Source organism: Dromiciops gliroides, chromosome 5 (assembly GCF_019393635.1).
Source record: "Dromiciops gliroides isolate mDroGli1 chromosome 5, mDroGli1.pri, whole genome shotgun sequence".
Classification (NCBI taxonomy): domain Eukaryota; kingdom Metazoa; phylum Chordata; class Mammalia; order Microbiotheria; family Microbiotheriidae; genus Dromiciops; species Dromiciops gliroides.
The window spans coordinates 149,832,473-149,852,988 of NC_057865.1; the positions used below are offsets into that span (position 1 = coordinate 149,832,473).

The following is a 20,516-nucleotide window of genomic DNA, read 5'->3' on the forward strand; positions in this document are numbered from 1 at the left end:
ATGTTATGAACTGTCTTCCAAAATCACTAGTAATATGTAATTTCAGAAATGTCATATGTATGTTATTTGGTAGGGAGATTTCTTTTGTTATTTTAAAAAATAATTTTCAATTCTAAATTCTCTCTTTCCCTTCTCATTGAGAAGACAAGAAAGATGATTACTCATCATATATAACATTCAGTCATTTTTCCATTGTGTAGGAGTCTTCTTGACTCTGTTTGGGATTTGATAGGCAAAGATACTGGAATGGTTTGCCCTTTCCTTCTCCAGCTCATTTTACAGATGAGAAAAACTTCAGTTTTTTTTCCTGCTTCCATAAGTCTATTGTTTGACTTCCAGAATATACTCCATATTGTTCATTTTTTTATTGTTTTCTTCTGATTTTTGTCACTTAACTCTTGCTTGACTTCATGATTAAAGATTTTTCCCCCCACAAATTCTTTTGATTTATATTTTTCTTGCAAGTATTAATTATCAAATAAGTTAATCAACAAATATTTATTAAGTGCGCTGGGCTATAAGGTTTCTCTGTGCCATGAACTGTGGTAGGCACTGTACAGAAATTAGATGGTCCTGCCCTCAAGGAGCTTTTATTCTACATTTCTGCAAGTATATTATTTGGAGATATCTCAGGTTATCTTGGGTTTTTTATTTTTGTTTTGTTTTGTTTTTCCCATCTGCTGATTCTTAAGCTATTTCAGTTGCCCCATAGTGGTTTTTTAAAAAAAACCTTTATTTTTGTTCATTTTTAATTTTTATTTCCATATTTTCCACCCTCATTAGTGTTTCAATTAATTTATTGTAGTAGGTGTGAAGACCTTACCTTCTCTGAATCAAACTTTTTTTTTTTTTTTTTTTTGTGAGACAGTTGGGGTTAAGTGACTTGCCCAGGGTCACACAGCTAGTAATTGTTAAGTGTCTATGGCCGGATTTGAACTCAGGTCCTCCTGAATCCAGGGCCGGTGCTCTATCCACTGCACCACCTAACTGCCCCTGAATCAAACATTCTTACAGTGCTTATTCTGTGCAGGTTGCTGTTAGGTACTGGCGATACTCTGTGTGTGTGTGTGTGTGTGTGTGTGTGTGTGTGTGTGTGTGTGTGTGTGTGTACACGTACACATATACAAACCCAGATTAAATACAAGATGGATAAATACAATGTAGTCAAGGTGGGAGGGCACTAGGACTTGGAAATGGGAACACACATAGAAGGTATTGTTTAACCTGAATCTTTGAAAAATCGAGGAACCTTTTAACTTGAGGTGAAAAGGGAGTGTGTTTTAGTTCCAGGAAAGGGCCAGGTCAAAGGGCCAGAGGAGGCAGGTGAATGGCTGTGTATGAGGAAGAGAGAGAATCAAGAAAGAGAGAACAAAGAAAGTTTGGATTGTAAAGGGTGGAGAGGGGAGTGATATATCATGAGGTTGGAAAGGTAGAGCACTTTAAAAACCAAACTGAGGCATTTCTTTATTTTATCATAAAAGCAATAGGGAACCACAGGAGTTTGGAGAGGGAACTGACATAATAAGACACTTATGGACAATTGTTTGGGCATCTATATGGAGGATGGGCCAAAATAGTGAGAGACTTGGTGCAGGGAGACCAATTTGGAGGCTGTTGCATTAATTTATCTTGGGGTTGGCAAACTGGGGATTGGGGGTGGCTGGGATTGGGAGGGTGTTACCATATGACCCAGGGGCTAAGAAAAGTTTTTATATTCTTAAGTAAAATTTTAATGTATTTAAAAATGTAAAAACCATTCATAGCTACAAAAAATCACTGGGCCATGCTTGACCAACATCTGACTGAACTGAAGAATAATGAAGGCCTAAATTATGGTGGTAGGTGTGGGAAAGGACAGATGGTCTTTGAGGGGTTCCAAGGGAGCCAATAGCTTCAATATCTCCTTCAAAAAAACAATAGAAATGCCAGGAAGGATGATGTATTAGAAATCTTTAAAAGGAAAAAAATAAAATAAACCAAAGAAATAATCATTGGAAGTAAATCATTCCTACAATGAAAACACTGTGGAAGCCAGATAAAAATGTCTTGTGAAACTCCCAACAGTAGCAACAGAAACAAAACTAGAATTGGTTTGACGCAATAAAAATAAATAAAAACAAAAAACAGTGAAGATATCACAAAATGAAAACTAAAAACTGAAATCAGAACCTCCATATCTCATTTTTTATGGGTTCTACCATCCTCCCAGTCACCTAGTTGCCTAACTCTGGGATCATCTTTCACCTTCTCCCTTACTTCCATGTCCAGTCAACAAATTTTGTCAATTCTACTTCTACAACATCTTCATACCACCATTTCCCTAGTTCCGGTCACCATCATCTCCAGCATGGATTATATTAGCCTTATAATTGTTCTCTTTATAGAGACTCTTCGGTTTCTAATACATTTTCCTAAGAGCTGACAAAATTATTTTTACAAGGAGTGATCATGTCATTTCAGTATTAAAAAAAACTTTAGTAGTTTCCAGTTTTCTATAGCCTGATCGACATTCTGCAGTCTAAGGTCCTTCTTTGTGTCTTAAGTGGAGCTAGCATGGTGTTCCCTTCATATGTGGCCTGCTTTGGTTGGAACGCATCTAGAATTTTGTGCCCTTTTTTTATGGGATTGATTAGTTTCTCTATTCTTATTAGATAAAATACTCATATATAGGCATCAAGTTACTGTGTAGTCTTTTGACTCTGATTCTTTAATCCTGATGTTTCCAACATCTTTCTTTACCTTCCTCTCTATCTTCACTTTTGAGGTCACTTCATATAAAGTATGTGTTGATTTAGTTTGGAGGGTTTTATTGCATTCATAAAATTTCTCTTCTTTCCTTTTAAAAATGATATAGGCATATTTAAAGCATTTACAGCATCCTGGTGGAGTTTTGTAAGTACTCATCAGGAGGACTGAAATATACCATGACCAAGTATAGTGATATTTCAGTAGCCTTCTAAGGTTTCCTGGCCTTCAGTCACTATTCTCTTTAATTCATTTCCCACACAGTTGCTGAAGTGGTATTTTCACAATTATGACCTTGTCTCTCTCTTCTTCTAGAATCTTTATTGGCTTCACATTACCTCTAACAACAAATACAAACTGCTCTTTTTAGCATTTGAAGCCCTTTGCAATCTGACTTCAACTTAGTTTCATTAGTAATTGCTTTCCTTAATGCAGTCTGTGGTACAACCATATTAACTTCAATGATTGCTCACTCCTCCAACAGTATCCTGTCCTGCATGACTAGCTGTATTCCCTACATACATCATAGAATCCCTAGATTCTTTTGTTTTGTTTTGTTTTGTTTGTTTTTGCAGGGCAATGAGGTTTAAGTGACTTACCCAGGGTCACACAGTAAGTGTCAACTATGTGAGGCCAGATTTGAAGTCAGGTCCTTCTGAATCCAGGGCCAGTGCTCTATCCACTGTGCCACCTAGCTGCTCCCTAATATTTGTTTGTTTTTTGTTTTTTTGTTTTCCTAGATTCTTTGAAACTTGGGTTGCCTACCACCCTCCTACATGAGAACCTTCCTGATCTTTACAAATGATACTTTCCCTGGCCTGATCCTCTGCTATTCCCCTCCTCCCTTTAATTTAATTTGTATACATTTTGTTCTTATGTGTATATGGTTTCCGTTGAAGGAATATAAACTTATTTATGTAGTTAAGTCTCACACTGAAAATGGGAGTTCCCTCCTACAATGTCTCTGATTTTATATAGATAGATAACAAATCGATCTCTCCCTCTCTCCTTTTCTCCCTCTCTCACTCTCTCCCACTCTCCTTGTCTCCCTCCCTCTTCTCTCTCTCTCTCTCTCTCTGTGTCTTCTGAGCTACATTAAATGACTTGTTTGACAGAACACTTGTTTAAAGCTACTTCTAGTACTGTGCCCCCTAAGTCATCTTTTCTTTTGGCTAAATAGTTCTTTGAATTGTAGGATATTGGTTCCAGACTTTATTTGCTATCCTTATCACTCCACTGAACACCATGCTGGCTGTCACTGCTCATGTTAAAACTAACAACCTTCATTTATGTAATCCAGGATATGATATGCCTAGTTTTATGGTTCTAACATTCTGATTATACTTGGCATTAATACTTTTTTAAAAAGATACATCATTCTCTATTGACTCATGAATCTTGTGGTTAGCCAAATGATTTTCACATGAACTTAAGTCATATCTCCTGTTATGATGTATTTATATAGTTTATTTTTAAGCCTTATTCAGAGAATTATATTTTTCATCTTGAGGCATCATGGCCTTGAATAATCTGCTTCATAGCCAAGAAGACCCTGAGTTTTAAGTTCTACTTATGATACATATTAGTTGTGTGTTGTGTATGTAATCTTCATAAAAGCCAATTAATCTCTTAGTGACCAGGCAGCTTTCTTATAAATTAATGAAATGACAGATTCAAATCAAGCTTGTCCTGATATTTTTACATAGCTATGCTTTTATAGTTTATAAAATAATATTCTCACAACATTATGAGATATGGTCTCCAAATTTTATCCTCATTTCACAGATGAGGAAAATGGGGTCAGAGAGCCTAAAATCTTTATTTTGATTCTGTGCATAGATTGTGTCCCTTGAAAATCTGATAATTTTCTATCTATGCTGTTGATAAAAACATCTTTGAGTGCTCAAAAGCAAAACCCTTCTTATTCTGTACTCTCACTTTTTGTCTGTTCATCCAAATAATCTGAAAATGCAGAAGAGTGGAATTCAAAGGACCCCTTAGGGGAGGGAATGCAAAAATATGGGGAATAATATGGAGGGAACCAGGAAGACTGAAACCAGCCGTTTTTCTCCCTGTCCCTTTGTCATATAATGCACACTGTGCAAGGGCTGAAGGATATTATATAAATAGCTTTTAAAACTCCACCTGTGCCATGCTCTTGATTTAACTGTAGATCTAATGTGGCATATAATGAAGAAAAGGACTAATTGGAGCAGGCACATGGAAGGGTGTAAGAGGATAAACTCTGAAGTAACTGAATAATTTCATTGCTAAATTCACAACTTTTTTGTCAGTCTCCATACTAAAACAGATTAAGTATGGTTATAGATGTTGAAATATTCATTTGATAAAGTCATTTAAATAAAAATGTCAAGACAGGATAGGAAGTTGATGAACAAAGAAATTAATGGAGAAATATCTAAAGATTGATCTTCCTGGAATGTCACCTTCCTGAGAACAATAGAAGAGATTAATGATTATATCCCTTTTCAAATATTCTCATTTTGTTTGTCAGCATACCTTTCATGTATTTTGCATTTTTGTTCTCTATAAATCACCAGATAAGAATTTTAGTGAATTTTTCCCAGTGAAATTATAGTTTCTTAATTCTAGGTTTAGGTCACAGAAAAAAGTTTTTGCATTGTATTAATTACTAAAGAACTCATTAACAATATGCAAGCTTTCTGTCCCTAACATTTTTCTATCCCTCTTGTGTCTTACTGCCACTGTGTAAGAATGATAAGAATTTATGGTGGTGGATGAATTAATAATTTGCCTTAAAGTGAATTTTTGTGATGATGTATTAATGGCTAGCCTCTAACTAGATTATTGTTACCATTGTAGAGTGCACTTTGTATAGCTGAGGAGAGCCATCTTTTTTATCTTTTTACCATATCGTACTCACCACCTTTTATGCTTAGAGTTGGTTATTAGCTAATTAGGCAAAGCTGAAATAAAGCATATCCTGACAGTCAAATTTAGTTTCCATAATAGTAGTGGAGTTTCTACCCAAAGTGTGGTTTATCTACTATTTTTTGTCATTTCAATCATGTTTGACTCTTTGTGACCCCATGTGGGGTTTTCTTGGCAAGCATACTGGAGTGGTTTGCCATTTCCTTCTCCAGTTCTTTTTTTCTTTTCTTTTCTTTTCTTCTTCTTCTTCTTTTTTTTTTTTTTTTTTTGCTGGGGCGGGGGAGTTAAGTGACTTGCCCAGGGTCACACAGCTAGTAAGTATCAAGTGTCTGAGGTCGGATTGAACTCAGGTTGTCCTGAATCCAGGGCCAGTGCTTTATCCAATGCACCACCTAGCTGCCCCCTCTCCAGTTCATTTTACAGCTTTATGGCCACCTAAGCTTCCTTCTAGTTTATTTGACATTGCTGTCATTTCTGAAATTTATTGGATTTTTGGTCCCATTGATTAAAATAGGAAAAAAAGAAAAACTTAAGTGGCACGTTAAAAAAAAACAACCAGGATCATTTAGATTGTTAAATTATTTGTTTTTTCATACCAATAGGCATTTTGCAAATATGGTATTTTTTAATGTAATTGTTTCATTTATTTTGGTCAAATTGTGATTGTAAAAATACTGCCACATAAGACAGGAAGTAATTTACTGGAATCTTTTCTCTTATAGTTGATCACAGCCGAGTTAAACTGACTCTAAAGACTCCTTCCCAAGATTCAGACTACATCAATGCGAATTTTATTAAGGTATATTTTAACACATAATATCTAGCATTTACGTTGCACTTAAAGGTTTGCAAAGCACTTTTATGTATGTTTTTGTTTGATCTTCTTAACCCTGTGAGGTAGATAACAGAACCAATTAGAGCTTCTTTGAATTACTAACTTTGCTTAGTAGAATCCGATATGCCTGCTTGAAAATCTGTTTTGGTTTATGGTAGCAATCTGAACTGTAGGCATAAAGAAAAATTATCTTGACTCTTTTTTGAAGAAGAGGTGTTACATAGTAGATAAAAGAGCCAGGCTTGGAGTCGGACTCCAAAGGTGTTTGACTCACTTCTGACACATATAGTCCATGTGACCCAGGACCAAATTCCTTAACCTCTGAAGGAGATTACATCAGTAAGTAGTTGCTGGTATACATTGATAAAAGCAGTTTCTTCATCAGGTCTGGGCAAAAACTTCATTTGGTCAAAATAGTTATTTTTAAATTAAGATCCCCTTATTTTGTCTTTTATGTCATCTATAAATGGAATTTCTATTTCTTAACTTAAAGGACCTAATTTTGTTTCATTAATTTTGCTATAGCCTGCTATTTTGAATTATTTTGGTATTATTTAAACCAATATATAAGCTACTTAAAGTAACATTTTATTTTTGATGGAATTCTTTTAAGATGAATTTTTTAAAGATTAACCTAGAAAATGTCATTTTAAATTACAAATAATTTTTAAAAATTTTAATTAATGGTTGGATTCTGTTTTGATTTAGAAGCTTTCTTTTCCATACATGTTCTTGTAACCAGCATTATTATCTAAATCACTTCTAGCATGTTAAAAAAATAGTCCATTCAAGGTTGAACATAAACATACTGTTTGTCAGTTGTTCCACCATTATCATCATCTTTCTTGATTCCTCTAGTCTGATACAAGGGCTAAAATAAGTAAGAATTTTATGTAGACTTGGAGGAGATCTAAGAGGCCATCTAGTGAACCATTCCCTCCGTATTATACAAGTTGCTTTACTACTCCAAGCCTCAGGTCACTCATAAAATGAGGGTGATATCTACAGAAACTTTGAGGTTTGGTTATTTGTGTTACACACATGAGTGTTTAATATGTGTTTTAGAAGGTTGACATGCTGTCAGCATGAGAAAACATTTTGGGAATATATTACCAAAGAAGTAGGAATTTACTTTGAGACACCTAGAAATGAAGATATTAATATTTCTTTGCATGTGAATTTTGCTTTTCACTTGTTTTTAGGGAGTCTATGGGCCCAAAGCATATGTTGCAACCCAAGGACCATTAGCAAATACAGTTATAGATTTTTGGAGGATGATATGGGAATACAATGTTGTAGTAAGTAATTTGTTTCCAAATCTGTTTTATAAGAATTAGTAGTAATATTAATGTGAAACTAAGATTACTTTAGAAAAACCTTTTTTGTGATTATCATGTTTTTCCAAATTATACTTGTTTTGGATTTTTTTTCTTATTCCAGTGGACTTTTGCTATACTATATCAAAATTTGACTTTAAATAACAGGTTTATTAAGACATTTCAAGCTTCAGTTATTTTCCTAATGCCTGCTGACATTTGAGATATTTCCAGTCATTACTGTTTATTGTTTCATGTTTTTCATAGGAAACAATTTAATGTAATACTCCCTAATTTTAGAAAATCCTGTGGAAGTTATTTTAAATGTTTACTGTTGCTGCTCTTTGGTTAATTCTATCTAATATAAAAGCATACATTTTAGTATAGTGTAAAAAATCAGAAATATTTTAAAAATCATATGAAAATTAGACAAAACTATGAAGTTTATTATTGCTTTTTTGATCTTTAGCTAAATTTACTATATTCCTCACACATTTGTTTGTGCATTTGTTTCTAGTTATGTTTTTAGATTACAGTTAGCAGTATAAGACTTATTTTCATAGTTATGTTAGGAAAAAATTAGTTTTTTCTTTCAATAAGTGCTAATAATTGGAAGGGCTATTTACAGTATTTTAATTTGTTCAGAATTATTCAAAGAAATGGAATTGTTACCAAGGTATGATTTTGATAGTTTTCTTTACTTGTAAAAGTTAACATCAACATTTTGTAGTGTGTGTATTTGAATAAATCAAGTGAATACTCATAAAGCGAGAAGAAAATGTCCTGAATTTGTGCTTGTGTAAATTTGTGCTTTTAATTGACATACATGCTTTATTTTTTTAAAGATCATTGTAATGGCGTGTCGAGAATTTGAAATGGGAAGGGTATGTAAACTAATCATTTACTTCCTACAATATGCCCCACTTATCACATTAGTATTAAAGGCGATATACTTAAAATTTACTATATCATGATTAGCAAAGTTTATTTGAATATAATGCAGTCATATCTTATATCATTTCCAAGATGGTCTTGTTCCTAGAAGTGACAGGAAGACTTCAGCATAATATGTTCTTACCCATAGTCCGGCAGCTTGGACCTCATGAGGGCCCACATTACAGTGGGCTATTTTCAGGGAACATTTGTTTAAAATTAAATATGTGATTGTCACTTATAGCATGGTAGACAAAAAACATTATATGATCAATTATTGGATGATGCTTTGCTTTTTTATGAAGATTAAATGGGAGGGCATTACATAGAACAGAAAGGCTACTTTATGAGAAGATAACTAGCCACTGAAGGAGAGCTTGGCTGGATCTTGGCCTAGATCCTAGCTTCTTAAACTGTGAGTCATGACCCCCATATGGGGTTATGTAACTGAATTTGGGGGTTGTGAAAAATTTGGCAACAGTAAAAGGTTCTGTATACCTATATGCTGGGGGTGGTGTAAAAGTTTCACGGGGTAAAAGTGGTCTCGAGTGGAACAAGTATAAGAAGCCCTGGCCTAGATAACTAAGGTGTGTTCTGAGTTTGTCCAATTAGTACAGAAAGGCCCCAGAGCTCCAGATTTGCTTGGGTCTGGTTTCTAGACCATACATATGGCTAAGGAATAAAGAAAACAGAGATTTTAAAAATTTTAACTTTTAAATTGTCCCCACCAACCTTTTGGTGGAGATGTTAATTTGGGGGTGGGGGGGCAGTGGGGGTTAAGTGACTTGCCCAGGGTCACACAGCTAGCAAGTGTCAAGTGTCTGAGGCTGGATTTGAACTCAGGTACTCCTGAAGCCAGGGATGGTGCTTTATTCACTGTGCCACCTAGCCCAAGATGTTAATTTGTACTATGTATGCTGAAAATTGGTCTGTGGGAAGTTCTAAAAAGAACCTATTAGAGAAAATGAGTAAAAAAAAAATTCAGTGATTGAAGATATTAAAATACAGAGCCCTCTCTTAAGAGGCTTACTGAGAGGGACCCAGTACATTAGCACGTTAGAGGAAAATGTTTTCTCAAACTCTTGTTTGGAAGTGCGCTAAGTCATTTATTTAGCAGTTGTAGATATGTTTGTTCAGTGGACTCATTGGACTCATTTCTTGTATATACGCTCCCTTCTGTCCTCTGACCCCAGGGGCAGGCTCATATCACTTCAGCCTTAGACAACAAGTCGCAGTAACCCTTTGGCTGGTCTCTTTGCTTCAAGTCTCTTTTCACTCCAGGACATCCTCCACCCAGTTGTCAAATTGGTCTTCCTAAAGCATAGGTCTGACCGTGTCACTCTCTGCCCCTTGAATCATGCTTTTCAGTAAATTCCAGTGGCTCCATATTACCCCTAGAATCAAATATAAAACCCTGTCTTTGACTTTTAAATCCCTTTTGAGCCTTCCCAGTCCTCTCACACTTGACTCTTTTCAGGTCATTTGTGATCCAGTAATACCGGCCGGCCTTTTTGATGTTCCTTGCACGAAACACTCCATTTCCTGATAGAACCTTTTTACTGATTCCTTTTTCATCGACCACTTGAATTCCCTGACTTCATTTAAAGCCCAGCTACAATCCCACCTTCTGCAAGAAGCTCCGTCTCATCTCCCTTTATGCTAGTCCCTTCCATTTGAAATTGCCTCCTGTTTGTCATCTCACCCATTAAACTGTGAGCTCCTTGAAAGCAGGGACTGCTTTTTGCCTTTCTTTGTATCTCCATGCTTAGCAACATGGCTGGCATATAGTTGACACACTGAATTTTTGTTGATGTGACTTGACTTCCCTCCAAATTTTCTACTGCCACTGGCCCATTTGAGTAATTTGTTAGCATTGACACCAAAGGAAGGACATGACAAACTGAAAACTATTCTGTTACCAATTCCATTCAAAACTCAGGTTCATAGTGGTTCTATTTTAAACTATATATATATATATGGTCACTGAAGAGTTTAGAGAAATTAACAGAAATGTAATATTTCTCCTTTTACTGGCTTCTAAAATGAACCATTCATATTCAGTGATGATAAAAGACACAAAAAGTTCTGTGCCCTCCCAGATAATTTTAGTTGATTGGCTCAGATTTTGGGGGGCACATGTTATGCCAGTAGTGTGCTTTAATTTTTATGACTAAACCAATTTATTAATCCCTCTGCATTTGAAATGAAATTTTAAAAATTTAATTCTCATTGAATTTCAAGCCATGGTGTTAAGCCTTGGGAATAAAAGTACATGAGATAGCCAGTCTTTGTTCTTAAGCTTACATTCCAGTGGCCTAATACTGATTTTCTTCATTTTACATTGTTCAATCATTGATCTTGTAACCTACCAGAATTCAAATCTTTTCCATATGGACTGCCATATAGCTGTATCTCTCCTATCTTGTATTTTGTGAAGTTGAGTTTTTGACTCCAAGTATAAACCTTTACATTTGTCTCTTGTAAAGTTCATCTTAACTTAATTTGGAATAACACTACATGTGTCAATCTTTTAGATCCTGGCTATCTTCTAGCATGTTATCTTATTTCTTCTCTCAGCTAAGTGGTATTTACATATGTCATAAACAATGTGGTCAGCCTTCATCCAAGGTGTAAACATATGTTTAACCTACAGTTGTTACAAACAGAACAGAATCAAGGACAGGTCTGTGAGGTTTTCAGTTAAGAGCCTTTCGTGTTGCTGTTAACCCATTATTGACATTCTTTGGGTCAGGTCATTCAAATAGTTTTGATTCCACCTAATTAATGCTGTATTCTAGGTCATTTCTTTGCATCTTATTCACTGAGATAACATGACTTTAGTTTACCTAAATTTCACTACAGCTTTTGACAGTGTCTGTGGCATTCCCCTAGTTTGCTTTTTGTTTGTTTTGCAGGGCAGTGAGGGTTAAGTGACTTGCCCAGGGTCACACAGCTAGTGTCAAGTGTCTGAGGTTGGATTTGAACTCAGGTCTTCCTGAATTTAGGGCCGGTGCACCACTGCACCACCTAGCTGCCCCCCCTAGTTTGCTTTAAAAAACAAAAACAAAAAGAAAAACCAAATGTGGTTAGCCTGATAGGACTTATTCTTCAATGCCATGCTAAGTTTTTGTGGTTGCCATTTCTTTCTGCAGAGAGCTCACTAGCAATCCCTTTTAGTATGTTTTAGAATTTTTCCAGGACTAATTGGGCTTAAACCTAATTTTCCTGCTTATTCATTACATCTTGCTCCCTTTTTTACCAGAAAGTTGAGAGCATTACTAATAATCTGGACAGGGGGAAGGAATGGGAATAAGCATTTTTATAGCTCCTACTATGTACCAGGCAGTCTAACTCAGTAGGAGATGTTGAGTCAGCCTGGGGAGATACCATGCTAATGAGCAATCTTTTAAAATCTGTGTTGGGGAGGATTCTTTCTTTATTTCTTTCCTTTGTTTTTTTTTGTTGTTGTTTTGTTTGCTTGCTTGTTTTGTTTATTGTTTGTTTTGGGGGAAGTCAGGATTAAGTGACCTGCCTAGGGTCACCCAACCAGTAAGTGTCCGAGGCCAAATTTGAACTGAGTTCTCCTGACACTAGGGCCACTCTTTCCACTGTGCCACTTAACTGCCTCTAGTGATTATTTTCAAAACTGTCAGCTGCCTATTTAAGAAAAAACTCTTAGTTTGAAATTAGTTAAAACATTTTTTCATATGGAAGAATATGTTTTGAATATCAAATGGATTCCATAAAGTTGGGAAGTAGAAAATATTTGGAATCAACAGTAGAAGAAATATTAGACTGTCCTAATGCAGGGAATAAGAGGAGAAAAACAAAGCAGTTTTCTTAAAGACAACCCTACCCCTTCTTATTCCCTCTGTTTCTGTCTGGTTTTCCTATTGATCAAACTACTGTAGAAAAGAAAACCAATATCTCATAAGGCTGAAGAATATATTTTGGGAGATTGGAGGGTATGGCCTTTATTTGAGGAATATAATGAATAGAGTACTAGAATCAGGATAATTGGCTGTGCAATCTACCTTAGACTTTTCTTGCTTGTGTAAAATAATAGGACAGGTCTCTTAATAGGGCTGCACTGTTTTTAACTATATAAATGAGGACAGTAATTGTGCTACCTATCTCAGGGCTGTTGGGAGGAAACCTCTTTGCAAATCTTAAAGTACTATATAAATATGATTTATCTTGAAAGTCTGTGGATAAAAGATAAAACAGAAAGCATAAGTGTCCATGTCTCTTGATCTGCTTTAAGTTAATGAACTAAAACTCATAACTAATCCAACTCTGTACTAGCATATGTATAATAGAATAGGACCAGTTGTCTCCAGATTTGGGGATTGTATAGATAGTAGCATTAATCATATTGAAACATTTTAATGGGGACTGGAAGCTGAGTAAAAAGTTGGAAATTGGTGGTATTTTACAAGTTGGCGCTTTTTGGGGGGGGGAGGGGGGAGGCAATTGGGGTTATGTGACTTGCACAGGGTCACACAGCCAGTAAGTGTTAAGTGTCTGAGGCTGGGTTTGAACTCAGGTCCTCCTGGCTCCAGGGCCAGTGCTCTATCCACTACACCATCTAGCTGCCCCGAGTTGGCTCTTATTAAGAGAACTGACATGTTTAAGAAGAACTGTACCAATAAGAAACTGACTTTGAATGATTTTCTTTGGCCAACAGAAAAAATGTGAACGTTACTGGCCTCTGTACGGGGAAGATTCTCTAACATTTGCACCATTTCAAATTTCTTGTGTAAGTATCTACATTGATCTAACTGTTTTCCCTCTTTATGGTTAGGTCTTCTGATTTCACTGGTATAGGGAACTCTTGGTGAGGAAATGCTCTGCAGTTTATAGTCTTGGAGAATTGCCCTGGGACACTGAGGGGTTAAGTGATGTTGCCCATGATCTTACAACCAGCATGATACAGAGGCGGAACTGGAATGCAGGTTTTCTTGACACTGAGGCCTGCTCTCATCGATGGAAAAGGAACAGTCTTCAGTAACAAAATCAGTGTTGCAAATTATTGCGCATTTGTACTTCTTGTGCTTAGTCTTTTTTTTTTTTTTTTGGTGAGGCAATCGGGGTTAAGTGACTTGCCCAGGGTCACACAGTCAAGTGTATGAGCTGGGATTTGAACTCAGGTCCTCCTGAGTCCAGGGCCGGTGCTCTATCCACCTCACCACCTAGCTGCAGGCCGGCCCCCCCCCCCCCCCCCCCCCCCCCCCCCCCCGTCATGCTGTCTTAATAGGTGCTTGGTGTGAAATACAATTGTATATAATAAATCAAGTACTCGTTTATAAAACCAGCTGTTTTTCACATAGGATCCTAGGGTTTAGAACTAAAAGGGATATTAAAGGTCCGGTAGTCCAACCCCCTCATTTTACTGATGAGGATACTGAGGCCTAGAGAGGTTGAGTGATTTTGCCAAGGTGTCAGAGATAATAAGTTGCAGGTTAGTGGTAAATATATTCCTACTATAATGATAAAAACATGACATTTTTATGTAGTGCTTTTAAAAATCAAGAAGCATCAGGAATTCCTTTTTTTTAATGCATGAACTTTCTTTTTTTGTTTGTTTTGTTTTGTTTTTGTTTTTTGGTGAGGCAATTGGGGTTAAGTGACTTGCCCAGGGTCACACAGCTAGTAAGTGTTAACTGTCTGAGGTCAGATTTGAACTCAGGTACTCCTCACTCCAGGGCCGGTGTTTATCCACTGTGCCACCTAGCTGCCCCCTTTAATGCATGTACTTTCATGATAATGAACTTATTCATGACCCCTTATTAACTGAAAGCAGGACATCTTAGCATTATTTAGTATACTACTTGAAAAGAATTATTTGAATGTCAGAGTGCAAAGAATTATAAAGGAAAATGGATTCTGATTCTACTAGGTTCTAGAAAATTGTGCATTGTGGATGTAATTTAACTGAAACAAGGTTTATCTTACTGACCGCAATTTAGAGATTTCTTTTCTTATCTTTTTGTCCCGCTTTAGAGATGTTATAATAAAAAGAAGTGTGGGGCTAATAAATTTTGGGGTGGTTGTTGAACAAATAAATGGGATACTTAGGGAAAGTATTAGAGGCTGGATTTTCCTTATTTTATTTTCTATTTTGTTTTATATTGGTAGTATTTGTTCTCTTAGGCACTGCAAACTCTGTCCATAGATAGAATAAGTAAAAACTCCTAATGAGACCAGAATAGTTGTTTGATCTGAATTGTCAAGACTACCTGACATCCTCCCCTTTCATCTCCCCATCTTCCTTTTTTTTCCCCCCACATCTACTATGGTTCAGTGGTTATAGTACCTCACAATATTTCCTTTTATTTAGGAGGCTGAACAAGCCAGGACAGACTACTTTATTAGAACATTGTTACTTGAATTTCAAAATGTAAGTACTGTAAGCTTAGAGTCTATCCTGGAAGGGATGGGTGGGGGAAGGAGGGGGAGGGAGGGAGATTGATTTGAGAACCTTTTCTAGTTATGTGGAAAAACTGGAGAAAAATCAGTAACTAAAAAATTTGACATTTTCCCTCTCAATTCAATACTCGCATTTTAATAAAACCACTGTCTTAAAGATTTGGGTAACTTTCTCTAGTTTGCACTTAATCTGTGTGAATTGCTTACAATTATGCAGCTACATTTTACATAATACTTTCGTGTCAAGTCAACAATCATTTATTAAACACTTAATGTATGCCAGACAGTGTACTCTGTGCTGGGAATTATAAGCAAATACGGTCCCTTAGCTTACCTTTTCTTGTGGTAAGGAAGTACATAAAAAGAGTACCCATATAGAGACATGGTGGAGAAAGAAGTCCTGAGAAGGATGGATGAGTCACTGTAGCGAGGCTGGGGGATTTCCTTTAAGTGGAGGTTCAGGGAAGAACTATCTAATCAGAACAAAGGGCTCCAGGGCCAGAATGATTTTCCACAATAAGAAGTCTGCTGGGTCATGGTAGAAAATGAAGTCCAGAGAGTCAGGAGTAGAGCCCAAAGAGGAATGTTTATCATTTTCTAAATAAAATTTTTAAAATGTTCCCCCTATTCTGAGTATCATTTTAAGATATTTTTTGTTTGCTTCCTCTAAAAAAGTTAAGACAAAACTTAAGGCCCTGACTTTCAAGCCAATAGCATTTTCTTGACTACTTAAGTAGTAGAATTTATTTTTACTTAGAAAGTAAAATTTTAAATAACTGAAAAGTTTTTGATTAATTTGTTTCTAGTAATTGTGGGTACTTTAAATTCTCTGTTGCAATTGAGATGCGTTTGTCAGTTTTAGCATTGATTACGCCTGAAATAGTAAAAAAAAAAAATTTAAACACTTGGCACAAAACTTCAATTATATTTTAAGTCCAGCAATTCACCAAGGTATCATGTCATATTACCTTTATCCACTGTGCCACCTAGCTGCCCCCCAAACTCTTCTATTTCCATTGAAGATACCATCATCACTTTGGGGTCCTGGATTCACAATCTTGATATCATCCCCAACCCTTCACTCCCTGGAATCTTATAGCTAAAAAGTTGCCAACTCTTGTTGCTTGCTTCTACAGCATGTCTTGAGTGCATCTCCTTCTCATGTGGTCTTCACACTACTTCAAAGGCCTGAACTGTTGCAACATCTTTCTAATTGGGCTCCCAACTTGCAGCTGTGTACCTCTCCAATTCATGCTCAATTGCCAGATGAATCTTTCTAAAGCATGCTGTGTTACTGTCATGCTTGCGAAACTTCAAGAGTTCCCTATTGCCTCTAGAATATTATACAAATTCAGCTTGGCACTGAAATTGTTCACAATCTGTCTCTACTTGATCTTCCATGTTTATTTCTTCTTCATCTTTTTTTTTTTTTTTGAGGGGCGTTGAGGGTTAATTTGAACTTAGGTCCTCCTGAATCCAGAGCCGGTGCTTTATCCACTGTGCCACCTAGCTGCCTCCCATATTACCAGTCTTTTAAAAAAATTTTTTTAAGCTAATGCTTCACTGCTGTTTTAATTGGAGAAATTGTTTATATGTTAATATTTAAAGACTTATTTATACTCTTCATTGTGAAGTTTTAGATTTAGATTCCTTAAATGTATATTTTAATAATAGTGACAGTAATGGCTACCATTTATATAGTGCCTTTATGTGCCAGGCACTGTATTAAACACTTTACAAAATATCTTATTCGGTCCTCACAACAAGCTTAGGAAGTAGGTGCTAGTGTTATTTTCATTTTACAGATGAGGAAACTGAGGCAGTTTGTGGTTAAATGACTTGCCCAGGATCATCCAGCTATTCAGTATTTGAGGCTGGATTTGAAATTATGTCTTCCTGATTCCATGCCTATTGCTCTAGTCACTGTACCACCTACCTGACTATTAAAATGTAACAAAGATAGTTAAAATACACTATATTTTTTCCAAACAATTATTACCTCTTTTTTATCTCCAGTATCTTCATACTATTATGAAGCTTTTCTCCCATAATATTAGCTCCTCATTTGAAGTATATTGAAACACAAAGACCAGGAATCTCTCCTAAATAGTGGGGAAAAGGAAAAAAGATTGATGATTAGTATTATTGTTATTCCCAGTTATTATCTGTAAGTTTAAACTGCTTTCATGTACTTTTTAGCTCTAACTTTACACTCTATGTTTCATCTTGGCCCTCCAATTAAAAAAAAATCCAACTTGTATGTAATGTGTTACTGTTTTCAAAGCACTTTACATATATTATTTCTTTTTATCTTTACAACAAAAGGTGATTATACTGTGGCTTCAGGAGGTTGTCAGTGTCCAAGGCCACATAGGTTTGTAAAGGTACATAATTCAATCACAGACCTTCTTGACTCCAAGTCTAGCACTCTGTCTGCTCCACCTCTTAGCCCTCTTATCTCTGATATCCTCCCCACCTCAAACAGACATTATGAGCAAATCAAAGGCTAGAGAAGGCCTTCCATAAGGTTCCATATTACCATCCCTAGCAGATGACCTCCCACACCCCTGTTTGACAAGAGAATCTTGGAAAACGTGGATTCTTATTCTGATCCTGTCACTAACTGGCTCTTGACTTAAATCCATCACCTAACCCCTGGGCCTCTTTTTACTTAAATGTAAAATAAAAGTTTCTGGCTCTCATGTTCTATGCAGCTATCATTGCAATGTAAAAAATTCTTATGCTTTCTCTTTCCCCTTTTCTACAATATGAAGTTTGGGAGTAAGGAAGGGGCCGTTTATGCTTTATTTCAGATTGTTTTTTTCATAAAAGTTTTGATGAAAAACTAAAATCTTTCTTGTGGATTAGTACCATTTCTTATTTTTTTATTTTTAATCCCCATAGCATCTACCACAGTTCTAGGAACATACTGATTTATCAATAAATAATATCAATAAATTTTGAAAGCAAGCTAATAAGCAATGCACATATATCTTAGAAAAATGGCCCCCAAAATCACTCAAACCTGAAAATGTATATATTTTGAAATTCCAAAGAGCATTTTCAAAAGTTAAATTTCTTAATTTCTTCAAGGAATCTCGGAGACTGTATCAGTTTCATTATGTGAACTGGCCAGACCATGATGTTCCTTCATCATTTGATTCTATTCTGGACATGATCAGCCTTATGAGGGAATATCAAGAACATGAAGATGTGCCTATTTGTATCCACTGCAGGTAGAAAATAGTTTTCAAATATATTATTGTGATTTTTTTTTCTACTTGGTTTAAATAAAGTTGTGGTTATTTCTGACATCTGTACATGGTGAACTTTTTTTTAAAACTAGTTTTAAGTGACTATTTTAGGCATAATAATTATTGTTTGTATTAACTCAAATTTTTTGTGATGTTCTTTCACAGAAATGTTCGTTGCATTGAAGGAATTTTTTGTAAAAAGTTATGTAAAAATATGATTTGGAATGTGGCATCAATTTTATTAAGTGTAAATGTTATATTAATTATATTAAATATAAATATTTCTTTTACATTGGGTCAAACCAAGTTTGCTAGGGAGGGCACTAGTATTTGTAGAGAATCGGGAAGGAATAAGTAGTAAATGGTCCTTGGCTTCATCTTAAAGAAAGATGAGGGACTCTGGGTTAGAAGTAAGGAGGGAATGCATTGCTAGTATATGGAACAGCAATTGCAAAGGCACATCAACAACAGGGTTTCATGTGAAGAATAGAGAAAAGGCTGCTTTGGTTCTATGCCATAGTTACCCAGGTTGGGTGATAGCCAACCAGGCAGGAAAAATAAGGTGCAAGATAGGGCTTTAAAGACTTGAGGCAGGGAGACACATTTGGAAGTTTGCACTAACCAAGGCAAGTAGTGGAAATGCTGAGGACTTGAGCTAAAGTGGTAGTTGGGTGAATAAAAAGAAGGGGTCATATGCCAGAAATGTTGTGAATAAAAACAAGATTTGGCACTTAGTTGCATATGTAGGTTGAGGGGGATGGAGGATTTTATTATAATGCAACATTTGCAAATTTGGTTGATGAGAAGGATGGTGGTGTCTCATCAAAATTTGGAAAGAAGGGAATTTGGATGTAAAAATAATGAGTTTAATTTTGAACATGTTATATTCAAGATATTTCTAGTACCCTTTTTGGGGGGGGGTGAGGCAATTGGGGTTAAGTGACTTGCCCAGGGTCACAAAGCTAGTAAGTGTCAAGCATCTGAGGCCTGATTTGAAAGGGAAGAAGAGTGTATTGTTGAAATGGCTAACCATTGTGTTGTGGCCAGAGAGCAGGCTGAGTAAAGTCAGTACAGTACAGTACAGGGTTAATGACTAGATAAAATACTGAGGGGTGGAAGAAAGAAGTAGGGCATGGGACTTTAGGAAGTTGAGGAGATGGGACATTGGGGAGTTTGGGGGAACATCTCTTTGATTATTGTCTTAGTATAAGAACATAAGTTGGGGAGAGGGAGAGGATGGTGTGCCAGCTGCTGAATTCCTTGAGAAAGGAGGAAAAGTGACCTGGAAGTTAATATTCTACAGCTGCTATAATTTGGGGTGAAAATTTTAGATTGAATGGACTTCTAAGGAGAAAAGGTACTGAATCATATATTGCAACATTGACCCTTTCTCATCTTTGTCAACCTTTTTTACTTCCAGATATTCTTTTTTTTTTTTTTTTTGCGGGGCAATGGGGGTTAAGTGACTTGCCCATGGTCACACAGCTAGTAAGTGTCAAGTGTCTGAGGCCGGATTTGAACTCAGGTACTCCTGAATCCAGGGCCGGTGCTTTAACCACTGCACCATCTAGCTGCCCCTAGATATTCTTATTAAATATATGTGTATAGGCAAAAGTTTTGTTCTACTAGAAGCACAACTTTCTCATGTTGGTAGGTCAACATGTCTATAGGGTATTGCTCCATCAACCTCATCTCCCTGGTTTCTGTCCTCCTTTTCCCAACCATTCCTAACTTCCCAAGAATGACTTTAGGGCCATCTCTTTCTTATATATTCTTAATATCCTTTCTTGGCTACTGTAATTTACTGACAGATCAGATTTTTCTATTTTCCTAATTCCATGCCAAAACCCCAGCGTATACCTCAGCCATCAGGTTCTGTCAGACTTTTTCCCATAGTCTCTTGTGAATCAATCTTTTCCTTTTCTATTCCCATTAGAGTAAGGCCCTCATTACTACCTATGTGTATTCTTTAATCTTTTAATTAAGTTTGCTGCAACTAGTCTTCCATCCATATCTTTCATGGTTAATGTTTCTTTAATATAGATATAATGATGTTATTTATTCCTCTGTTGAAAATATTTCATTAGCTCC

At 36.1% G+C, this 20,516-nt stretch overlaps 1 protein-coding gene and 1 long non-coding RNA gene across 6 annotated transcripts in view; one reads left to right on the plus strand and one right to left on the minus strand.

Annotated features, from left to right (window-relative positions):
- PTPN12 (protein tyrosine phosphatase non-receptor type 12) overlaps positions 1–20,516 on the plus strand; it is a 95,764-nt gene that overhangs the window by 48,721 nt on the left and 26,527 nt on the right. For 4 of the 5 annotated variants that reach the window (XM_043967044.1, XM_043967046.1, XM_043967045.1 and 1 more), the window contains exons 3-8: positions 6,381–6,457; positions 7,696–7,791; positions 8,655–8,693; positions 13,430–13,501; positions 15,083–15,142; positions 18,265–18,407. In XM_043967044.1, coding sequence (XP_043822979.1) covers positions 6,381–6,457; positions 7,696–7,791; positions 8,655–8,693; positions 13,430–13,501; positions 15,083–15,142; positions 18,265–18,407 — 487 coding nt within the window. The remainder of the gene's footprint in view (positions 1–6,380; positions 6,458–7,695; positions 7,792–8,654; positions 8,694–13,429; positions 13,502–15,082; positions 15,143–18,264; positions 18,408–20,516) is intronic. The other variant, XM_043967048.1, reaches the window with a different exon arrangement.
- LOC122728424 overlaps positions 17,171–20,516 on the minus strand; it is a 66,483-nt gene continuing 63,137 nt past the window's right edge. The window contains exon 3 of the long non-coding RNA XR_006353280.1: positions 17,171–17,273. This is a non-coding gene — a long non-coding RNA (uncharacterized LOC122728424). The remainder of the gene's footprint in view (positions 17,274–20,516) is intronic.